We start from the raw sequence: 24,361 nt of genomic DNA, 5'->3' as shown, positions 1-24,361 counted from the left end.
CTCTGCAATAATCCTGTGATCTGGTGAGACAATTAACTTCACCTAACTCCACCCACTAGCAAAAGTGTTTACTTACTCATCTAACATCACAGAACAGCAAGAACAGAAAAGAAGGAAAGAAAAAAAGAAAGAAAAAAAGTGGGGGGGAAAGGAAGGAAAGAAAAAAAAAGGGGAAAAAAAAGGAAGCAAAGGCAAAAATGCAAAGAACAGAAGGTAGGTCATCAGACTCATGGACACATGTAGGCTCATGGGGACCTGGGGAGGTATTCATTCACAGCCTTTATAAAAGCAGGTTCAGCCATGGGTTCAAAAGTAAGAGACTGAAAACTCCAAGAATAGAGATGGCTCAGTCTCCACAGGACCCACCTCCACTTCTCAGCTAGAAAAAAGGCTTCTCCTATGTCCATGATCAAGCTTTTCATGTTTGAGCTTGTGCTAGCTCCCGCCATTGCAGCACACAAAGATGTGAAGAGTCTAGCTGCGTTTCCTCCACACCCTTCTGCTGGTGAGGGGGATGCTTTTAGACAGCCCCTGACAGGGTCATTCCTTCTCCTATCTGAACCAGCCAGTCCCACAGACTCTCTTCACAAGGCAAAGTCTCCAGCTGCACTGTCTCACCTTCAGCCAGTTTACATGAAAATGGGTGCACTATCTAGAGAATTGAGGAGAGGGTGTTGATTCTTCCCCTGACTTTCAGGACCACGACCTGCTCTTGCCGCTCTAGGTGCTGCTGGCCCTAATTGCTGTCTGAGTGTAAAGGGCTGGTCCTCATGCAGCTTGCTGCCTGCCTGCTAGTGCCCAGCATTGTCTCCCAGATGTCTATGGCTACAAGGCTCTACCTTCTCAGGGCAGGAATCATCAACTGTTCTAATTGGCCTGTTTATGTTCAAGGTTCCCATGGATGGCTGCAGACTCATCAAGCACATTCACTTTCCCCCTGCTTGGTGTTTGTCACAGAAGGTAGTTTGGGAGGTTGTGGGGAAAATACGTGGAGGTTCACTTGTGGATTTTCAAGTGATTTATTGCTCAAACACAGAGATCCCCCTCCCGAACTAAATTCTGCTACCCTCCATGACAGTGTTACCTGAAACAGGCATGCCCACTGTTCCCTCTTACAGATCACTGAAAAACATTTTAAGCAAGACAGGCCCAGGATAAATCCAGCAGTAGTACACCACAGACAGTGGTGTACACGTTCACAGACAGTACAAATCCATCAACAACAGCTCTTAGAACTCAAACATCCAAATAACTTCCTAACCCAAGGAAACAAGACAGCACCAAAAAATCTTTTAAAGGATAGTCACATCTGAGCTCTCCTCTTGTCTAAAGACACAATCATTTTATCACAAAAGACAACCAGGTTGCTCAGGACCATTCACTCCTGATAAATCCATGATTGTTCCTAGTCAGTTGCTCCTTTACCAATTAGGTACTCTGAAATTATTTCCAAAATTACTTTCTTCGTGATTTTCCCAGGGACTCCAGTGAGGCCAGCCAATCTTTGTTCTTGGCTTATCCTTTCCATTAGGGATATCCCCTGATAAGTACTGTTTCTGAATGGTAAGCAGTAGCCTGACATTGATATCAGCCTTGGATGGAGTTCAGCTGGTTCAAGCATGTGTACTACTGAAGTTCTCTCAGACTAGGCACAAATGCTTGGAGGAATCTTCTTGGAGAAGGTCAAGGCAAAACCAACATCCAGTCACTTGCTGTCTCTAAATTATCCTTTATTTCAAGCAACAGGCTTCCTTGATCTCATTTTATGACCAGGTGACTGAGCTAGTGAACATGCGGAAGGCTGTGGATGTAGTCTGCCTGGACTTCAGCAAGGCCTTCGACAATGCAAACTCCTGGCCAAGCTGGCAGCTCTTGGCTTGGACAGGGACACTCTGTACTGGATCAAGAACTGGCTGGATGGCCGGGCTCAGAGAGTGGTGGTGAATTGTGCCACATGCAGTTGGCAGTGATGTGCCCCAGGGATCAGTGCTGGGCCCAGTCCTGTTTAAGATCTTCACTGGCGATCTGGATGAGGGGATTGAGTCTACCATCAGTGAGTTTGCAGATGACACAACTTGGGAGCATGTGTCAACCTGTTGGAGGGCAGGAGGGCTCTGCAGAGGGACTAGACAGGCTAGACACATGGGTGCGGTCCAACAGTATGATTTTTAACAAGTCCAAATGCCAGGTTCTGCACTTCGGCCACAACAACCGCATGCAACACTACAGGCTAGGAACAGAGTGGCTGGAGAGCAGACAGGCAAAAAAGGACCTAAGGGTACTGGTTGACAGCCAATTGAACATGAGCCAGCAGTGTGCCCAGGTGGCCAAGAGAGCCAATGGCATCCTGGCTTGTATCAGGAATAGTGTGGCCAACAAGACCAGGGAGGTCATTCTGACCCTGTACTCCTCACTGGTTAGGTCACGCCTTGAGTACTGTGTCCAGTTCTGGGCCCCTCAATTTAAGAAAGATGTTGAGGTGTTTAACACCCCCAGATAAGGGCAACAAGGCTGGTGAGGGAGCTGGAGCACAGCCCTACTAGGAAAGGCTGAAGGAGCTGGAGTTGGTCAGCCTGGAGAAGAGGAGTCTCAGGGGAGACCTCACTGCTGTCTACAACTACCTGAAAGGAGGTTGTAGCCAGGCAGGAGTTCATCTCTTTTCCAAGGCACTCAGTGACAGAAGAAGAGGACACAGTCTCAAACTGTGCCAGCGCAGGTTTAGGCTGGCCATTAGGAAGAAAATCACAGAAAGAGTGATTGGTCATTGGAATGAGCTGCCTGGGAAGGTGGTGGAGTCACCATCCTTGGAGGTGTTAAAAAGGAGACTGGATGAGACACTTAGTACAGTGGCTTAGCTAATTAGAAGGGTTAGGTGATAGGTTGGACTCAGTGATGCTAGAGGTCTTTTCCAACCTGGTTAATTCTGTGATTTCTCTGTTCAGGCTTTTAGCACTTTCTTATTATACCTGTCACCACTTGCAACTTTCAGCTGTAGGTAGTTTACCATTGTACTGGAGTGCTTAGACAATGTTTCTGAACTCCCCTTTGCAGCTTTCAGTTTCCACTTCTTGAACACCACTTTCTTCTCCTGCTCTATATTGGAGTTTGGTGATTAATTCTGTTTAGCCAAGCTGTCTCCTGATAAACCTGCTGTTTTTCTGAGTATCAGTGTGAACCATACTGGGGTTTGGTGGAAGATGTCTTTAAAGTCTTGATAATCTGCCTGAGTTCTTTTACTCATCAGAGCTGCTTTTCATGGAATGCTACCTACCAGTTTCCTAAACAAGCTGAACATTCTTTTCAATTCCAGACTGTACTGTGCTAACGTCCTTCCTTCATCTTCTCAGGACCTTGATCTTTCCAATATCATGGTCAGTATAGGCAAGGCTGTCATTGCTGATTATTTCTTTAATGAGTTCTTCCTTGTTTTAGAACAGCACATCCATCTGAGTATCACTCCTGGCTGGCTCAGGAATATACATCTCAAGAAGTTACCTCTGTCATATTCTAAAGATCACTTTCACCTGCTTGTGACTCCACTCTGAAACACCAAAACTACTTGTTCCCATCCCTGGAATCACACGTCGGTGATGCACCTTTCATTCTTCAGCATGCCTTGTTAGTCAGAAGATAAATACAAGAAAAAACATTCTGTTTCCCTTGACAACGTGCATAACAATTACATTCAATAATACGTGCAGCATTACAAAAACTACATTTGACAACTTGAAAATTATTAAACCCGCGTGCACACTAGATTATTTCCCTAAAGCATCAATAAACCTTTTGTTGTCCTAAGAATCTTATAATCCCTTCACCATAACCACTCCCAAATCCTCAGTTTGCAAGAACTTGACTTCCCCTGTTAATGGATCTGAATGAAACTCTTTACATAGCATTTGCATTAGCACAAAAATCGGAAGTGTCACCAGAAACACCAAGCTGCTATCACAGAAAAACAAGATGTTTCTGGGCAAGATGCTGATTAGGTAAGTTAATACCTAAATATATGAATACATGAATATACCAGAATGTCATGTACCTTGATAAGTATAAAAAAGCACAGCACTGTACGTGTTCATCACCTACACAAAGAAACAGAATTCACTTACAAAGTCTATATAAGCAGCAACCAAACACTTTGATATCACATTTATGGCTCATTTCTCACAGGAATTTAAAAAGAGCTTGCCAAGATTCACCAGCAAACAGGATGAAGTATGGTGTAAATAAAAGACACAATATTGTGTACCATATATTCAATTATTTCCTTTTTTCATTTTATTAAAAATAGTGAAAATAATGTTTAGTATATTATATGCAATAATATGGCCTCTGACAGAATGGAGCCCTATGGAGACAGGGACTCATTTTATTCAAGACAGCAGTTAAAATTATTTTAAAGTGTTCTTCCAAAACAGCAAGTACCAAGTCCACTGCAAACACATTATAGGTAAGTAAATTACACATTGAGAAAAAAGAATTGTGAATGACAGTACTTCTAAGCTCTTATTTTTTCACATATATGTTTTATCTTAAAATATAGTATCTTTTATTTTTTAATGATTAAATTTTAAGATGACTATTTGAAGTCAGATTCCTGATTTGCAACATCAATTTTTAAAAAGCTGTGGGTCTTAAGTGAAGGAATGTAAATTAATGCAAGTCCCTACTGGTAGTTTGAATATATAACTTGTTATTTAAAGAAAATAATTTGTAGTAAATATGTCTGGAGAAGCTAACCCCAAAATAACATCCAGGAGTCCATTCCGCCCCATACCTTTATTCTGGCATCACTGCCAGATTTTTCTGTTTTCCACTGTGCCTCCTGCTTCCTCAGTTTCTCCAGGTCATTTATCAGGTCAGCACAGCATGTATTTAATCCCTTATTTTCCTCCTCCTGGTTTTTTATAACCAGCCTGTTTTGCTCTTCCTTCCTCTGTGCGCACTCCTCAGTGTCCTGTAGAACAGTACCACAAGGGCCGATAAACAAAAAAAGTGAGAACTAATCAGCAAATATAAACTGTGCAGTTTTACCCTCACAGCAACTTCTTCTATATTTGATGGCCAAGGTCACCTGTGTACTTTTATTGGCCTCTTTCATGCAGGTGGAAGGGTCATATTTTTTAACTGGATGACAGCTTTGATGAGTACACATTTGCAAAGAGCCCATTAATTGATCAAGCTGCCTTTGATGCTGTCCCCAGCTATTTTTGAGACCCACACAGACATATCCTCCCAGACCTCGGCTTTATCAATTAATAATGCCAGTCCCATCAGAATCTAATTACAAGAAGCCACATCTTCACACTCCTACTTTCTTTGCTCCATTTCCATCATTAACTATTTATCTGAAAGTTATAAAGCTTGGATTCTTGGCTTTAAAGCATCTTCCTCAGAGTTGGTATGTGAGAAAACAGTAAGGTATAGCAAGGCCTAAGGCAATTTTTTCTCCAAGCTTGTCACTTTCTGTGCCACAAAGGCTGACATTGCTTAAAGAACTACTTCAAAGCTACAGTCTTATGAAACTATGTATAAGTCAATATACCTTAAGTTCTTGGCTTTTATCTTTAAGTTTCTGGTTCAAGATACTGCATTCATTCTTCAAGCGGGCATTTTCCTCATCCACAGCACTTTTTCTCTGTATTAAGTTGTTTATCTCCTGCTCCTGCCCTTTGAGCCTCTATTTTTAGAAAAAAAAAAAAATTAAACTGTTAATAGAGAAAAAGCCACATGCACATACTGTATTTTAGACCTAAGAAATGTAACAACCTGCCATGTGTAGGCTTACAGAACTATTTTAATTTCATCAGGACTTTAATTATATACAACACTCCATGACTATAACAACACAGCAATGTAAATGATGAAGCGAAAACCTTGCTGCTACTAAACAAAAGAGCCCATAAATGCAGAACCAAATGGAAATTGTTCAGTCAAGTTTAGACAAAAGCAGTCATTTGCAGACATTACATTCCTGCTTATGGATTAAGAATACATTATAACATTGTTTCACCTGATCTTTTAGCATAACAGAAAATGAGCCAAAGAGTTTGAAAATCTCCAGAATTCATGAATGCCTTAAATAAGGCAACTGACAAGACTGCGATACAAAATAGTTCTAATTGAATTTACAATTCAAGGAAAGTAATACAACATTGTTCAACACAGACAACATTTTAGCACACCTGCAGACAGCATAATCTCGCTGTTGTCAAAAAAACCCAACTTTCTGTGTTAGATATTCCTATTCTTACATAGAATCATAGAATCAACCAGGTTGGAAGAGACCTCCAAGATCATCCAGTCCAACCCAGCACACAGCCCTAGCCAGTCAACTAGACCATGGCACTAAGTGACTCATCCAGTCTTCTCTTACACACCCCAGGGATGGTGACTCCACCACCTCCCTGGGCAGCCCATTCCAACGGCAAATCACTCTCTCTGGCAAGAACTTCTTCCTAACATCCAGCCTATACTTCCCATGGCACAACTTGAGACTGTGTCCCCTTGTTCTGTTGCTGATTGACTGGGAGAAGAGACCAACCCCCACCTGGCTACAATGTCCCTTCAGGCAGTTGTAGACAGCAATAAGATCACCCCTGAGCCTCCTCTTCTCCAGGCTAAACAACCCCAGCTCCCTCACCCTCTCCTCATAGGGTTTGTGTTCCAGGCCCCTCACCAGCTTTGCTGCCCTTCTCTGGACACATTCCAGCACCTCAATATCTCTCTTGAATTGAGGAACCCAGAACTGGGGACAGTACTCAAGGTGTGGCCTGACCAGTGCTGAGTACAGGGGAAGAATATCCTCCCTCATCCTACTGGCCACACTGTTCCTGATGCAGGCCAGGATGCCATTGGCTCTCTTGGCCACCTGGGCACATTGCTGGCTCATCTTCAGCCTACTATCTATCAGGACCCTCAGATCCCTTTCCTCCTGCCTGCTCTCCAGCCACTCTGTCCCCAGCCTGTAGTGCTGCTTGGGGTTGTTGTGGCCAAAGTGCAGCACCCTGCACTTGGCCTTGTTAAATCTCATCCCATTGGCCTCTGCCCATCCATCCAGGCTGTCCAGGCACCCTCTACTCTTAAACGCTTATTAGAACTCTTACATGTTACTTCAGGAGTCTGTTTTAATTCCACATACTGTTTTGACCCTTCCCACCTTGCCTTCCTAAATCAAAACTGCATTCAGGTGAAATATTTTCCTACCAGTAATATTGTAACTGTAGCAGGAAACAGATGAAACTTTTATCACAAGATAAGAAATGCAGCTGCCTTGCTTCTAATATACAAGCTAAATGAAATGTGTTGAGAAACAATAAAATGCCAACATGAGGATATGCCTTCTGATTATTTTGCAGTATTGATAGTAACATACATGTGGGTTTTCAATCTCCAAATGGTTAAATCTGATTCATATTTATGTCAGACAAGAAAAATTGAAAACACGCTGGAGAAAAGAACTTGTAAAACAATGCAACTGAAGTCATATTAAACTGTCATTTATTTTAAGTCTATACATAACAGGCCAAAAAATTAACTATCATCACTGAACTCAAACTGACTCACAGGAAGAAATCCAGGTATTATATCCCTCCTTTCCTCTCAGGTACTATATCCTTCCTATTATTATATTAAGGAAGGCAAACCTCCTCCTGTACTCTCTACTTGTGAAGCCCCAGTACAGTTCTGGTGCTTCCAGCATAAGAGGATGGCCACAAAGATGATCAGAGGGCTGGAGCACCTCCCCTATGGTGACATAATCCAGGGCATCAATGTCAGCTAGACTGTTGTCAGCAGACGTTAAGGAAGTGATAACAAAATTAAGACACCTCTTAATAACTAAGGACCCTCCTCTTCCATATTTTGAAATAACAGCCTCCAGGCAAAATTTGCACTGTTTAAGTGGAAAACATTTGATCTTTAGATATGTTACAACAGTTACAATAACAAATTGTGGTTGTCAGAGAGTACTTATTTGCACCTTTAAAAGGTATGACTGCATTACCATGGAAACCATCAGTTATTTTGCTTGCTTTCTTCTCACTCCCCAGGTTCTCATAGAATCTAAGTGGCTCCTTCAAGTCTTCCTTTCAGCTGTTCAACATCTATTAAGACAAAGTCTCTGTTTGAAAAAAAACCTCTTAGCAATTCACAGGTATTAGAGGTTGGAAGGGAACTCAATAGATCATCAAGTCCAACTACCCTACCAGAGCAGGATCATGGAATTCAGTGCAGGTCACACAGGAATGCATCCAGAAAGGTGTGAAAAGTCTTCAGAGAAGGAAACTCCACGACCACTCTAGGAAGCCTGTGTTCTGTGATTCTTACAGTAAAGAAGTTCTTCCTCACGTTGAGATGGAAGTTCCTGTGTTGTAGTTTACACCCATTACCCCTTGTCCTATCACAAGGCACAATTGAGAAGAGTTTGTCCCCTCCCTCTCGACACCCAGCCCCCAGATATTTATAAACATTGATTAGATACCTTCTAAGTATTCTCTTCACTAGCCCCAAAAGCCCCAGGTCTGCCATAGGGCTGGTGCTCCAGACTCTTAATCATCTTCACTGCCCTCCATTAGACTCTTTTGAGCAGATCCCTGTCCTTGAATTGGGGAGCCCAAAACTAAACACAGTATTTCAGGTGAGGTCTCAACAGGGCAGAGTGCAGGGGAAGAAGAACCTCCCTCAACCTGCTGGCCACACTCCTCTTAATGCACCCCAAGATCTATCTACCTGAAAGAGCCAATTTGCTCTAACAGAATTAAAAAATCACAAAATGCTCTCACAAAACATCAAACTGCTTCTCCAGCTCTTCAAAGAATCTAATTTCTGAGGACACATTTTAATACTTAGTTTCATTACACGCTGTCTGGAAACTGGTAAGCAGACATGTATTTCTGAAGGGAAATCAAGTAACTTTGGGTCCTGTACTGAATGGCATACTTTCCTACAATTTGGAGGATCAATGGAGACATGAGTGGAGGATGAAGGTACAAAAGTGTAAGGAGCTATTTCCAACATTTGTTCTGTATTGCTGGGATGAAATTTTAAACTCAAATAAGATACTTAATTTGCATAATTCAGAGGATAATCAGATAGATTATCCTATACTGGACTTGCATACTAACATTTAACCCAACAACTGACCCTCTTAAGACTTTACATCAATCAAAAGGCAAAAAGGGGAAAAAGGAGTATCACTCAGCAGCTGCCACCAGGTAGAAATAAGGGTCATAAAGAAGAATTTCTGAGGTGTAGACAGTTAAGTAAACTTTCATCTGACTTTTCATGTGCAGCTGTTTTTGTACTTTGCTTCCTCAACCTACAAATTACCTTATACAACAAGGAGAAGAGAGTGAAGAATGAATTCTTATTGAAGAAAATACCAGCAGTCTTCTTAAAAGACTACCCTAACCTAGCAGGCAAGTGGAAGAGGAGAAAAAACCCATACCTGATCAACAAAGGAGGCAACCTGCTACTTGAATTATGACAGACTTCACAAGACAAAAAAAGCTATCAGGAATTTATCTATTCCCCCAGTATCTACTGTTCCTGTCTAGACATCACAAAAGACAGGCTAATGTCACACAAGAACAATCTCAAGTTACACTTTGCACTGGCTGCAGCTGTACTTCTTTGAAGACAATAGGACAAAACCAACATTCAAGTGGCTTCTGAAAGCTCTGTGCTCGGGAGTTAAAAAACAAACAAACAAAAAAAAACCCCTCATGTAACTGAGATAACTAAAGAATGCTTCCAAAGCGGGTTGGTTTTTTTTTTTCCATAGACAAGTTTAGAAATACAAGAAAGAAGTGAGTTTGCTCCAATGAAAACCAAAGGTATCTCATTTTACACTCATCTCATTTTATCACATTAAAAAGAAATTATAACATGAATAACTGGAACTGATGAAAAACTGAAGTATTTTCCCCAAGCAGTAATTTCTAATATATTCCTGACATTTTAAACAGAAATAAAATTAATTTATCGATCAAATTATTTTCTTATGACTATTAAGCAATATTCTTTCTTTTAAACAATTTTCCTCAAAATTTCTACTTCAGCATTTATATATTTATTTTCTCCCTTTCATGGTCTTACTTGTCCCTCCAAGTATCTGAGGTTAACTTGAAACTTTTTTCTTTTTCTATAGGAAACAGAAAAGAATGCTGACACCACTAAAAATGCTCCAGTAACATTTCATAGTTTTCCTTTATTCAGATTTCTCAAACTATTCTTTCAATTGTATCAATCTGCATGGTTCTAAATTTGAATACTCACACATATATTTTAACAACATTCCTAGCTATATTCACATAAAGTCCACCCAAATAAAGACGAATGGAAAGAAAAAATCAAATTAGCAGAATCATAGAATCATAGAATCAACCAGGTTGGAAGAGACCTCCAAGATCATCCAGTCCAACCTAGCACACAGCCCTAGCCAATCAACTAGACCATGGCACTAAGTGCCTCATCCAGTCTTTTCCTGAACACCTCCAGGGACGGTGCCTCCACCACCTCCCTGGGCAGCCCATTCCAATGCCAATCACTCTCTCTGTGAAGAACTTCCTCCTAACATCCAGCCTATATCTACCCCGGCACAACTTGAGACTGTGTCCCCTTGTTCTGTTGCTGACTGTCTGGCAGAAGAGACCAACCCCCACCTGGCTACAACCTCCCTTCAGATAGTTGTAGACAGCAATGAGGTCCCCTCTGAGCCTCCTCTTCTCCAGGCTAAACAACCCCAGAAGAAACATGTTGGCTTTTATCTTATGACTACTCACTAAATACTTTATTTTCAAATGTAAGATGAACGTAAGTTCTTTGTAAATAAACCATGAAAGGTAACCATATGCACAGAAGTCATCTGCTGCATTCTGCAGCCTGTGTGGTGTAAGTCTACTTCTCTTCTCACTTATAGTATCCTACAATCCTTTGTATCCCATCTGATGCACACACATAGTGCAAGTGTTGCCAGCAGCTGCATTACTGCGTTGACACAGAAGAGAAACATTTTTTGTGGTGCACATGCTACAGCCTTTCCATTTCTGAAGCAAGGAATCCAAGATTCTTCTTGCCCTGCAAAGGGGCATCACTTAGAGGCAGGTTTTTTTTACAACACCATACCTCTAAATGTGGAAATGAGATAGCACTGCCAAAAAATAGCTGTAGCTCCACAGCAAACCCAGCACCTTTCCCAATAAAGCATGTATTATCTTAACGTATCTGTTAGATTGAGCTCAACTGTCCATTTTGCTCAAGGATACGACACAAGGATACGTTCTCAGGATCACCACATGAATGCTGACAATCTTACCACAGTTCCAACATCACCTGCATCACCCCCTTTTCTCTTTTTATCTATTGATTCTTTGTACCAGGACAGACTGGATTTTCTACAGGACCTATGTAACGCAGTGCTGTAAAGTGGCACTGTGCAATACATGGGTATGTCCTCTGCTTCTCAGAAGCAGTATTTTGAAACCAGGGAAAGTATCACCGTAGCACTTTAGCTCAGGTAGCAGAATGCAGTGTCTTCTAACCCCCTATGCTCTCTACTAGTTCCAAATCCAAACCAACAATCTACTGAAATGAGCTTTTCTATTCTCTTCATTGTAGATCACAGTCTTGACAGATCTAAATTTGGTGGTTTTTTTTCCTGTACTCATCTTCTCAGCATGGCCTGCAAAAAGTCATCAGAGTGCACAAGCAGTCTGGAAGTGCGCATCACTATGTGAGATCTGCAGGAAACAATACCTACTAGATACTCCTGACACAGCAGTGTTTCTTTACACTCACATATATCAGTGCTGCCAGATCAGATAAAATAACTAACGAACAGCTGTTGCTATGATCAATTTTTCTAACAAGCTCCTTCCTAAGCGTGGTCAGCAGATTCCTAAGGGCAGAACCTAAACTCAAAGGGCACTGTACACTTCCTTCTGCTATCTGGCCCTTCAGGAACAACAATTTTCTTAAACTTGAGAAAATCTGCCCGTACTCATGAAAGAAGGCATGGTATATGCAAAGACTGCCTCACCAACAATATCCTTAAAGGAGGCATAAAATCTAGCTTCACTCTCTTAAAATTATACTGACTCTATAATTTTAAAGAAATTGTGTCACTAATGCAACCAGAGAAAATACTGAATATGGTTAAGAAATTAATCTCTTCTACAGTAAAAACAGTTTCCAATGGCTTTAGAAATATTTTTTAACTCAAGAAAAAAAAACACTAATTGGGTACATAACTATTCTTACCTCGATTGAACAGGACGCTTCCCAAACTACAGTCCAGATCCCCAGAGGATGGATGAGATCATGAAGATCCATTCTTTTCAGGCTTCAATATTGAGCTTTGCTAATGTAAGAGTCGTGCATTTCCAATTGGTGGAATGAGTAGAGGACAAGAAACATCGTATTTTTTTTTACTTACGGTATTTTTTCTTACCTAATCCAAGTGCAGCTATCATTTCAGGCTATTTTTGCAGAAACACTACTGAGAACACAAAGGCTGAGTAATAAAGATCCAGAAACTTTAGCAAACTTCAGGCATTGCTACACAGGCCAACTAATGAAATGGTGATGCACAGACTTAACAGCACGCTTGTATAAACTCTCAATATAGCTTCTTTTTTTGTGGAAACCCTCCTCAAAACGAAGTAAGCTATCTCAAAGAAATACATTTTTAACCTGCAGAGAAATTACTCCTACTGGGAATTCATACAAAACTACTAATGAGCAGTAAAGTTACACCACAATTTACAGTTTATTAATTACTTCAGACAAACAAGCCCACAGGTATTAGCCACAGCCATCATACCATCTACCTCAGGCAGCCTTCTACCAATATACCAGAATCAGCAACTTTAAATTATTTAAATAATAAACATATTTTCCTCTCTATCTTTCTCACTTGGAACAACTCCTTAAGAAGATTTCTCTTGCTTCATTTTATGAGGAAACAGCAAGCAGAAAAGCACAAAGATATATAATAATTCACTGGTGCGGTTCAAACGGGCTACATAAATAAAACAGACCTTCACCACTGAGGGCTGATCTTCTTTTAAAGCCACAATTTCAGCAACATTACCTTTCTAAAGAGAAAAAAGTGACAGTGTCCTCAGATATTCTTTGTTTGCAGTGCCTATAAATATCATTCACTGAAGAAACTTTTATTTTTAGCAAAGAGTTTATACACTTCACATATTCTTATCACTACTGACACATTCACCCAAACTCTCTATTACCAAAATTACCCCCATGTTGCTCATTATACAAGAATAATCAAGGTTATATGCTACTGGAAATAAAGTGTTTAGATGACAATAATGTGTGCACACATTTGTCTTAATTTAGTAACAGCATTTTAAAACAAAGAAAAATTTCAATCAGGTGAAGGCACAAAAGTTAAGAAAAAAATATTACTGTTAATTAATGCTTGAAACTAGAATTATGCTTCTTTCAATTGGACCCATTAAAGAGGCTTTAATGTAGATTTACACAGCAAGGTGAAGATTTTCAAGTGCAGATAATGAGGCAAGCTAGTACTATTTTAACCCCTCTGGGGGAGGTTATTCTTCCCCTGTACTCAGCACTGGTTAGGCCACACCTTGAGTACTGTGTCCAGTTCTGGGCTCCTCAATTCTAGAGAGATGTTGAGGTGCTGGAATGTGTCCAGAGAAGGGCTACAAAACTGGTGAGGGGCCTGAAGCACAAGCCCTTTGAGGAGAGACTGAGGATGCTGGGGTTGTTTAGTCTGGAGGAGGTTCAGGGGTGACCTCGTTGCTCTCTACAACTACCTGAAGGGAGGCTGTAGCCAGGTGGGGGTTGGTCCCTCCTGCCAGGCAACCAGCAACAGAACAAGGGGACACAGTCTCAAGTTGTGCCGGGGGAAGTATAGGCTGGATGTTAGGAGGAAGTTCTTGCCAGAGAGAGTGACTTGCCATTGGAATGGGCTGCCCAGGGAGGTGGTGGAGTTGCCATTCCTGGGAGTGTTTCAAAAAAAGCATGGATAAGTCATTTAGTGCCATGGTCTCGTTGAATGGATAGGGCTGAGTGATAGGTTGGACTGGGTGATCCTGGAGATCTCTTCCAACCTAGTTGATTCTATGATAAGGTTTTGAAACGTTACAAGGTCTACAATAAGATTAGCTTTAGTTCTTACAGATCAAAAATTGAAACATAATTAATTAACAGTGTTAACGAAGGCAGAAAAGGTTTACTGCTACACGTCTTTAATTGCATGTTCAAGAAAACAGTTAAAGACACTTTAACTGTAGCATGAATGGCAAAAGACTGAGCTCCTTGTTCTGACATTATCCTCTAAACCAACCGCTTAAGGTCCTCTCACCTTATTTTAAAAGGAAAAAAAAAAAGGACCTATGCAAGACACACACAAATATTATCAATTAAACACATTGGTGGGAAACTTTTCCAAAGAATGAGGAGAATGAAAGATGTTGCCTGCAGTGGTCAGCCTTCAGAAGAACAATTAAAATTCTAGGATAGTGAGTTATGCACTTAAATGCAGCAGTTAGAAATTATTTTCCTTAAAACACAGAGAAATTATGTATATATGGTAAGGATACATAACTATTGAGAAAAGAGTTTTGAGCCATAATAAATACATCAGATGAAGTACAGATATGATTATAAAGACCAAAAGTTACCAATCAACCAATTAGAAAGAATTTTTAAAAAATAAAAGAATGAACATGAGAAAAAATACAAGGAAATACCCTAACATGGTGTTTTTTTTACTGGATTTAAGTGCAATAATAGATTTTAAAAAAATCTTAGGGGCTTTAATAAATAATATATTTATGTGAAACTTTGAATGGCACATTTTGAAATGTTTCACATTATTTCAGTTTGTTTTTTTTTAAGACAGTATGAATTTATGTAATAAGGCAAGAAAAAATACACCTTTATCTAAAGCTGAATATGACAGATTCACAGACTGCACTGACTTGGAAGGGGCCCTCAAAGGTCATCTTGCCCAATCCACTGTTGTAATTTAGGAAGGGTGCACAAGAGACAGAAGTCATACTAAAGCATGTGAAAGCTCAATACACATACTCTGTTAGAAAGAGATTAGGCAGCAGAAGTTTTGCAAATCTGGGTCTTACTCAGATTTTTACCTTTAATCCTACAAATCCCATTCTCACTAATATTTCACAGAATCAAGGAAATATCCAGGCTGGAAAAGACCCTCAGGATCACCAAGTCCAACCTATAACCTTATTCAACAAGAGTCACCCTAAACCATATCCCTAAGCACCACATCCAAACAATCCTTAAACACATCCAGGGTGGGTGCCTCTACTACCTCCCTGGGCAGCTCATTCCAGTGCCTGACCACTCTCTCCATGAAAAACTTTTTCCTCATGTCCAATCTAAACCTACCCAGTCTCAGTTTGTGGCCATTGTCCCTTTTTCTGTCTCAAATTACCTGTGAGAAGAGACCACAGCAGCCTCTTCACAATGTCCCTTCAGGCAGTTGTAAACAACAATCAGATCTTCCCCTCAGCCTCCTCTTCCTTGAGCTAAACAGCCCCAGCTCCCTCAGTCACTCCTCATAAGATTTATTCTCTAGGCCCTTCACCAGTTTCATTGCCCACTCCAGAAGCTCCACATCTCTCTTGCATTGTGGTGCCCAAAACTAAAAACAATACTCAAGGTGTGGCCTTACCAAAGCCAAGTCCAAGGGGACAATCACCTCCCTACTCCTACTAGCGCCAGCATTTTTAATACAAGCCAGGATGCCATTGGCATTTTTGGCTGCCTGGGCACACTGCTGGCTCACATTCAGCTGCCTGTCTATCACAACCTCCAGAAGCTTTCTGCCAGGCAGCTCTCCAGCCACACTGGAGCATTGCTTGGGGTTGTGACCCAAGTCCAGGACCTGGCACTTGTTGAAACTCACTGCATTAATGTTGGCCCATTGACTTGGCCTATCCAAGTGTCTCTGAAGAGCCTCTCTACCCTCATTCAAATCAACACTGCCACCTAACTTGGTGTCATCTGCAAATTCACTGATGACACTCTCTATGCCTGAATCAAGGTTAATAAGTGGTCCCAACACAGATCCCTGAGGAATATCACTAGCGACCAGCTGCCAACCGGATTTAGCTCCATTGACCACCAGTCTCTGGGCACTCCTGTCCAGCCAGTGCTTCATCCAGGAGACAGTGTGCTCATCCAAGCCCTAAGTAGCCAAATTGTCTACAAGAATTTTGTGGGGAACTGTATAAAAGGCTTTTCGAAAGTCTAGAAATACAACATCAAAAGCCTTTCCCACATCCAGTAGCTGGGTGATCTTGTCATAGAAGGAGATCAGGTTGGTCAGGTAGGACCTGCCCCTCATAAACCCATGCTGACTTGGCCTGATCCCCTGGTTGTTGTCTATATGAAATATGGTGGCATTTGAGATGACCTGCTCCATAAACTTCCCTGGTCAGACTGACAGGTCTATAGTTTCCCGTATCTTCCTTTCTGCCCTTCTTGTAGGTAGGCATTACATTTGCTATCCTCCAGTACATTGGCACCTCCCCAGTTAGCCAGGACTTCTGGTAAGTAATGGAAGGTGGCTTGATGAGTACGGCTGTCAACTCCCTCAGCACCCTTGGATGCAGCCCATCCAGCCCCACAGACTTGTGTACATCTAAGTGGCACAGCAGGTCAGTGATCTCTTCCTCATTTAATGTGATGTCCTCAATGAGATTCCCCTCCCTGACTCCTACTTCAGGAGGGTGGGTGCCCAGGGCACTGCTGGATCCAGTGCTAAAGACCAAGGCAAAGTAGGTATTGAACACCTCAACCCTCTCTTCATCCTTAGTCACTAGGTTTCCCTCTTCATTCAACATGGGAGAGAGATTTACTCTAGTACTTCTTTTGCTGTTAACAAATTTATAGAAACATTTTAAAATTATATTTAACAGCTGCAGCTAGGTTAAGCTCTGGCTGTACTAATTTTCTTCCTACATAGTTTGATTACATCTTTATAGTCCTCATGAGAGACATGTCCCCTCTTGCAAAGGCCATAGACTCTCCTTTTATTCTTGAGGTCCAGGCAAAGGTCCCTATTTAGCCAGATGCCTTCACCATCAACGTATCCTTTGGCACACAGGCACAGCCTAGAATCATAGAATCAGTCAGGGTTGGAAGGGACCACAAGGATCATCTAGTTCCAATTCCCCTACCATGGGCAGGGACATCCTACCCTAGATCAGGCTGCCCACAGCCTCATCCAGCCTGGCCTTAAACACTTCCAGGGATGGGGCCTCAACCACCTCCCTGGGCAACCCATTCCAGGCTCTCACCACTCTCATGGTGAGGAACTTCCTCCTCATGTCCACCCTGAATCTACCCATCTTCAGCTTTGCTCCATTTGCCCTAGCCCTGTCAGTCCCTGATAGTCCTCCTCTGTACTTATTTCAACAGATCTATGTCCTTCTTATGGTGGGAACACCAGAGATGGATGTAATATTCAAGGTGGGGTCTCACAACGGCAGAGGAAAGGGTAAGAACCACCTCTCTTGATCTGTTTGCCACACTCCTCCTGATGCATCCCAGGATACAGTTGACTTTCTGGGCTGCATAAACGCACTGCTGGCTCGTGTTGGGCTTCTCATCTATCAACACTCACAAGTCCTTCTCTTTAGGGCTACTCTAAACCCACACTGTGCCCAGTTTATATTTGTGCCTGGGATTGGCCCAAACCAAAGTATAGGATCTTGCATTTTGACTTATTAAAACTCACGAAGTTTGCACTGGCTCACTTCTTAAGCCTGGCAAGGTCCCTCGCTCAAGTGAGCTCACCATACCACACAGCTTGGTGTCACTAGCAAACCTGATGAGGGTGCAGTTGATGCCACTGTCCAAGTCCGCTGCAACAACATTGAACAGCACTGCCCTTGAACAGATTACTGAGGAGCTCCACTTGCCACTGGCCTTCACACGGACACTGCAACTCTTTTAGTGCAACCTTCTAGCTTGCTCCATATCCACTGAGTGGTCCACCCATCAAACCCATATCTCTCCATCTCAGAGACAAGGATATCATGTGGGACAGTGTCAAATGACTTGCACAAGTCCAGGTAAATGATGTCAGTTGCTTTTCCCATGACAACCAGTGCTGTAGCTCTGTCATAGAAGGCCACCAAATTAGTCAGGCACAATTTGCCCTTAGTGAAGCCATGCTGATTGTCACTGATCATCTCACTACGTTTTATTTGCTGGAAACCTGATACCACCAGACACACACAATCCAGAAGGTTCCTGCAGTGTACTGATGATAACTTTCTGACACATACAGTGAAGAAGCCAATAGAGAGTGTGCTGCTGGACCTTGTATTAGCAAAGGTGGACTGGTCAAGAACATAAAAGCTGGGGGTAGCCTTGGCTGTAGTGACCACAACATGGTGGAGTTCAGTATAACATCAGAATGAAGCAGGGCAGTAAGTAGAATTTGAACCATAGACTTCTGGAGGGCTACTCCATCCTCTTCAAAGACATACTTGGAGGAATCACATGGACTAAAACTCTACAAGGTAGGGGGGCCCAGGAGATCTGTTTAATGTTCAACCACCACTTCTTGCAAGCTCAAGATAAGTGCATTCTTTTGAGTTTAAAAAAAATCAAGTAAAGAGGCAGAAAACCTGCATGGATGAGCAAAGAACTGTCAATGGAAGGAAGACATTCACAACCCAGGGAGGTGGTGGAGTCACCATCCCTGTGGGTGTTCAAGAAAAGACTGGATGAGGCACTTGGTGCCATGGTCTAGTTGACCAGATAGGGCTGGGTGCTAGGTTGGACTGGATGATCTTGGAGGTCTCTTCCAACCTGGTTGATTCTATGATTCTATGAAAAAGGACCGGTCATTTGGAAGAATTACAGGAATCTTATGATGGAACATTGAAGAAAGGCAAAGGCCCTCAGAATTAAAAGTCACTAAGGAAGTAAAAGAGAACAAGAAAGACTTCTTCAAATACATCAGCAGCAAAAGGAAAAATAGGGAAAAGGTGACAGCCTTCTAAAAGGGTGGGGTGTGACTGAATGGGTGGACACAAGGAGAGCAGCAGATGTTGTCTTCCTTGGCTTTAGTAAGGCTTTTGACATTACTTCCTATAACATTCTCATGGGAAAGCTCAGAGAACAAAATCTATTGGAATGTATTCATTAGGTGGCCTGACAGTTCAAAATTTTGGAAATACAGGGCTTTAGTTGACACAGGTGCTCAGTGTACTTTATTGCCATCTAATTGCAAAGGGACAGAGTCTATCACTATTTCTGGAATCACTGCTGGATCTCAGGAGTTACCTAAGTTGCAGGCTGAGATCAGTTTAACTGGTAAAGAGTGGAAGACACATACTATTGTAACTGGTCCTGATGTGCCTTGCATTCTGGGAATTGACTTTTTGAGAGAAGGTTGTTTCAAAGATCCTAAGGGTCACAAATGGGCTTTTGGAACAGCATCTGTAGAGACTGAGGATGGTAAAATGAAATTGTCCATTAGACCTGAGCTTTCAGATGAATCTGCAGTTGTGGGACATCATGACATAGAGGATCTGGAAGTGCCAATTGCTATTCAAACTGTTCACCACAGGCAGTACAGAACTAACCGTGACTCTTTGTTGCCCATTCATCAGCTGATTCATCAACTGGAGAGTCAGGCTGCCATCGAGAAAGCTCATTCACATTTCAACAGTCCCATCTGGCCTGTGCGTAAGCCTAACAGTGATTGGAGACTCACAGTTGATTTTTGTGCCCTCAACGAGGTGACTCCATTCATGAGTGCAGCTGTGCCAGACATGCTGGAACTCCAGTACGAGCTGGAATCGAAGGAGGCTAAATGGTATGCTACCATAGACATTGCTAATGCTTTCTTCTCTATTCCCATAGCAAAGGAGTGCAGGCTTCAGTTTGCATTCACCTGGAGAGGAATCCAGTATCAGTTCAACTGTTTGCCTCAGGGGTGGAAACACAGCTCAACAAACTGTCACTCAGTCATCCACAATGCACTGGAGAAAGGTAAAGCTCCAGAGCACATCCAGTACATCGACGACATCATTGTGTGGGGCCAAACTGCTGAGGAAGTCTTTGAGAAAGGTAACAAAATCATTGACATTCTGTTGCAAGCAGGTTTTGCCATTAAGAGAGACAAGGTCAAAGGACCTGCCAAAGAAATTCAGTTTCTGGGGGTGCGGTGGCAGGATGGTCGCCATCACATGCCACAGGATGTGATCAACAAAGTCTCCACCATCGCAGTTCCCACAAATAAGAAGGATTTTGGAGAGTACACATTCCTGGAATCAGTCAAATTGTCAAACCTCTGCATGATGTGACTTGTAAGAGAAACAATTTCGAGTGGGGACCTGAACAACAAGCAGCCTTTGATCAGATCAAGCAAGAAGTAGTCCATGCAGTGGGCTTCGGCAGAGAGCTCCAAAGGAGACACGTGGTCATCCGCTTGGTTTCTGGGGTTGTAGCCACAGAGGTTCAGAGGCAAATTACACCCCAACAGAGAAAGAGATACTAGCAGCTTATGAAGGAGTGAAAGCAGCTTCTGAAGTGATTGGAACTGAGTCACAGTTGCTTTTAGCTCCTAGATTGCCAGTTCTAAACTGGATGTTCAAAGGCAAGGGTTCAATACCGCATCATGCCACAGATGCAACCTGGTCTAAATGGATGGCTTTGACAACCCAATGAGCACAAATGGGGAATCTTGATCGACCTGGTCTGGTGGAGGAGATCACCAACTGGCCAGAAGGCAAGGACTGTACCAAAGCTCCAGAGAAGAAAATAACCCGTGATGAAGAATCTCCTCCCTATGGAGATCTCTCTGATCAGGAAAAGAACTATGCTTTGTTCACAGGTGGTTCCTGTCATCTTGTTGGGAACAAGCGAAGATGGAAGTCAGCGGTTTGGAGTCCAACCAGGAGAGTTACCGAAGCGAGAGATGGAGAATCCAGTCAGTTCGCTGAGGTAAAAGCTGTCCAGCTTGCTCTTGATGTGTCTGAACATGAGAATTGGCCTATCCTTTACCTCTACACTGACTCATGGAGGGTAGCCAATGCTCTATGGGCTTGGCTAAACGACTGGAAAAAGCATGGTTGGCAGAGGAAAGGAAAGCCTATTTGGTGTGCTGATCTATGGCAGGACATTGATGCACGACTGGAGAGAACTCCAGTGAAGGTGCGGCATATAGATGCACACATGCCTAAGAGCAGAGCTACTGAGGAACACCAACACAACCAGCAGGCAGACCAAGCTGCTAAGATTTCTCAAGTTCATACTAACTCTGATCTTGACCTTGATTGGAAACACCGAGGTGAACTGTTCTTAGCTCGGTGGGCCCATGACTCATCTGGACATCAAGGCAGAGATGGAACATACCGACGGGCTTGCGATAGGTCAATTGACTTGTCCATGGATGCTATCACCCAAGTCATCTATGACTGTGACATTTGTGCTGCTACTAAGCAGGCTAAGCGAATCAAGCCCTTATGGTATGGTGAGAGATGATCAAAGTACAAGTACGGTGAAGCCTGGCAGATTGACTACATCACTTTACCTTGATCTCGTTCTGGCAAGCAGTATGTGCTGACGATGGTAGAGGCCAGCATCGGATGGCTGGAAACCTATCCAGTTCCACATGCTACTGCACATAACACCATTCTTGGCTTGGAGAGACAGATCATGTGGAGACATGGAACTCCAGAGAGAATCGAGTCAGACAATGGCACTCATTTCAAGAACAATCTTGTGAAAAACTGGGCCAAAGAGCACAGTATTGAGTGGATCTACCACATACCCTACTATGCACCAGTTTCAGGGAAGATTGAGCACTACGATGATCTGCTGAAAACCACCCTAAAAGCCATGGGGGCTGGAACTTTGAAAAACTGGGACAAAGATTTAGCACAAGCAACCTGATTGGTAAGTAGTAGAGGTTCAGTAAACAGAGCAGGACCTGCACAATCAGACTTGGTCCAAACAGTAGACGATGACAAAGTTCCTGCTGTATGTGAAAAGAATTTGGGTATTTTCTCCTTTGGGCGAAGGGAAACCTGTCCGAGGGGTGGTGTCTGCTGAAGGTCCTGGTCATACATACTGGGTAATGCAGGAGAATGGTGAAATCCAGTGTATTCCACAGAGAAATCTAACTTCAGCTGAGTTTAAATTCAGTGTGTATACTACAAGGTGTTAGGAGTTTTCTGTTCTAGGTACTATTAGTGTCCAAGAAGGTAGAATTTGTGAGAGACTTCACAGTACGTGAGCACGAACCCAATGTCACCTGGGAGTCCCTGTTCTCATCTCATATGTGAGGAGACAAACTGTTTGCTGCTTTCTGAGTTTTTGAATCACTTACATCTGAGATAGCCAGTATGAAGTGTGAACTGAACTTGTAATATTCATCATTGTAACTATTGTTTCTGATCAGACAGTTCTCAGCAATACTCTGACATAGACAGGGTGGACTGTGCTAGTTCAAAGCTAGCTCGAATGTTTTGGTGAGAAGAATTAGATCACAGGCTGTGAAACAATGGTGATGTCTACTTCTCTCACAGGCTTGCTGAGAGGTATAAGAACAAGAATGCAAATATAGGTAAGATATTTGGTCACTGCCTGGGCTTTGAGCTGCATTTCTCTTTCTCTAACCTAACCTAACCTAACCTAACCTGCCCTGCCCTCTCTCTGATTAATCCACCTGCTTCCTAACCGCCCTGGCTGACCCCCCAGTCTTCCTTGGGCACAAGGCAACATCTGGGGTAAGGTACAGAGAGGTGGGAGATGGTGGAAGGGCAGACGAGAGCCCCTCCTGGGGACTCAAGTTTCTGGGAGTGCTGTTGTGTTTCTGTATTACCTTTTAACTTGTATATTTCTGTATATAACTATATATATTGTAAATATTTTCTTGTATATTGTCGTAAGCTGTAAATATAAAGCTCCATTCAATTTCCAGAGCTGGCTGAGTCTAGTCTGGGTGATTTCTAAAATGTGTGTTGGGGGGGGGGGGGGGGGTCAGGTAACACCCAAACCATCACAGCAGCCCAAATGGCAAACGGTATGTCAAAAGAAGTGTGACCAGCACCATGAGGAAGGTGATTCTCCTCCTCTACTTTGCTGAGACCCCACCTGGAGCACTGTGTCCATTTCTGGGGCACTTAAAAGAAGGAGGACATTGAACCATTGATGTGGGTCCAGAGGAGCAAAGACAATCAGAGGGCTGGAGCACCTCTCCTGTGAGGACAGGCTATGAGGGTTGGGTCTCTTCTGCCTGCAGAAGAGAAGGTTCTGGGGGGCCTTACAGCAGCCTTCTAGTACCTGAAGGGGCCTACGGGAAGGCTGGAGAAGGACTTTTTACAAGTGCTTGTAGTGATGAGGGGGAATCAAATGATGGTTTAAGAGGGGAGATTTAGACTGGATACTAGGAAGAAATCAGTTATAGTGAGGGTGGTGAGATACTGAAACAGGTATATGCCCCCTCCCTGGAAGAGTTGAAGGTCTTGATGCTTGAGCAACCTAGTCTAGTGGAAGGTGTCTCTGCCTATGACCAGGGGGGGCTGGAAATAGATGATCTTTAAGGTCCCTTCCAAACCAAATTAATTCTTGATTCTATGATCCCAACCAATGGATGAAGCTAGGAGGTCAGAATGACACAACTTTTGCACAAAGCTTTTACACGCAGCACTAGCTACTGACATCATCCAGTGCTCTTCACGTCCCCTCTCCCTTTCCAGCTTTACACCCCCACACACACCACATCAAGTTACTAGTAAAGAGAAGCTGTTTGAAATGGCTGTATTACAGCATGTATTCAAGTTGTGACAATCATCAAGAAAGCAGATTCTGTCTTCCTCATCTGTTAAATCTGTTAAAGCTAGATTTTCAGGCTTTTCCCACTTTCAGATGGTAACTACATCAAAGAATTTCAGATTTCTGACTAGTTTCAGTTTTTGAAATTAATCTGAAAGCACAGAGAGCTATCAGAGACATGCACTGTGACAGCTTTCAGCTCAGGAGAGAGTGGAAATGAAGAAAAGCATTCATCCCTGGTTTATAAAAAGTATTTGAATGTATGTACCAGATACATTACTAATCACACCTACAGCCATGACAGCATAACAATAAACAAACCCCAGACACTGTTGCAACACAAAAATATGAATAATCTCATTTCAGTGGCATTTCTCACCACACATCAGGTAAATAAGTCTCTTTTTCAAACAAACCAGAAGTAGGTAAGCTCTGAAAACCTGAGTTTACAATAACTGTCTACACAACTTCCTAAATTCCAGTAAAACAGTAGTAAAGACCACCAGAAATTTGAGAAAATTCACTAATGTTCTCC

General features: G+C 42.5%; 1 protein-coding gene across 1 annotated transcript in view; it reads right to left on the bottom strand.

The window, feature by feature from the left end:
• CNTLN (centlein) overlaps nucleotides 1-24,361 on the bottom strand; it is a 250,261-nt gene that overhangs the window by 200,654 nt on the left and 25,246 nt on the right. Inside the window, 2 exon segments of the mRNA XM_064140410.1 lie at nucleotides 4,781-4,960; nucleotides 5,549-5,683. Of these exon segments, the coding sequence (XP_063996480.1) occupies nucleotides 4,781-4,960; nucleotides 5,549-5,683 (315 nt within the window).

This window comes from Pogoniulus pusillus, chromosome Z (genome assembly GCF_015220805.1).
Source record: "Pogoniulus pusillus isolate bPogPus1 chromosome Z, bPogPus1.pri, whole genome shotgun sequence".
NCBI lineage: Eukaryota > Metazoa > Chordata > Aves > Piciformes > Lybiidae > Pogoniulus > Pogoniulus pusillus.
The sequence above is the reverse complement of the archived record's forward strand: the minus strand, read 5'-3'. Positions and strand labels throughout refer to the sequence as shown.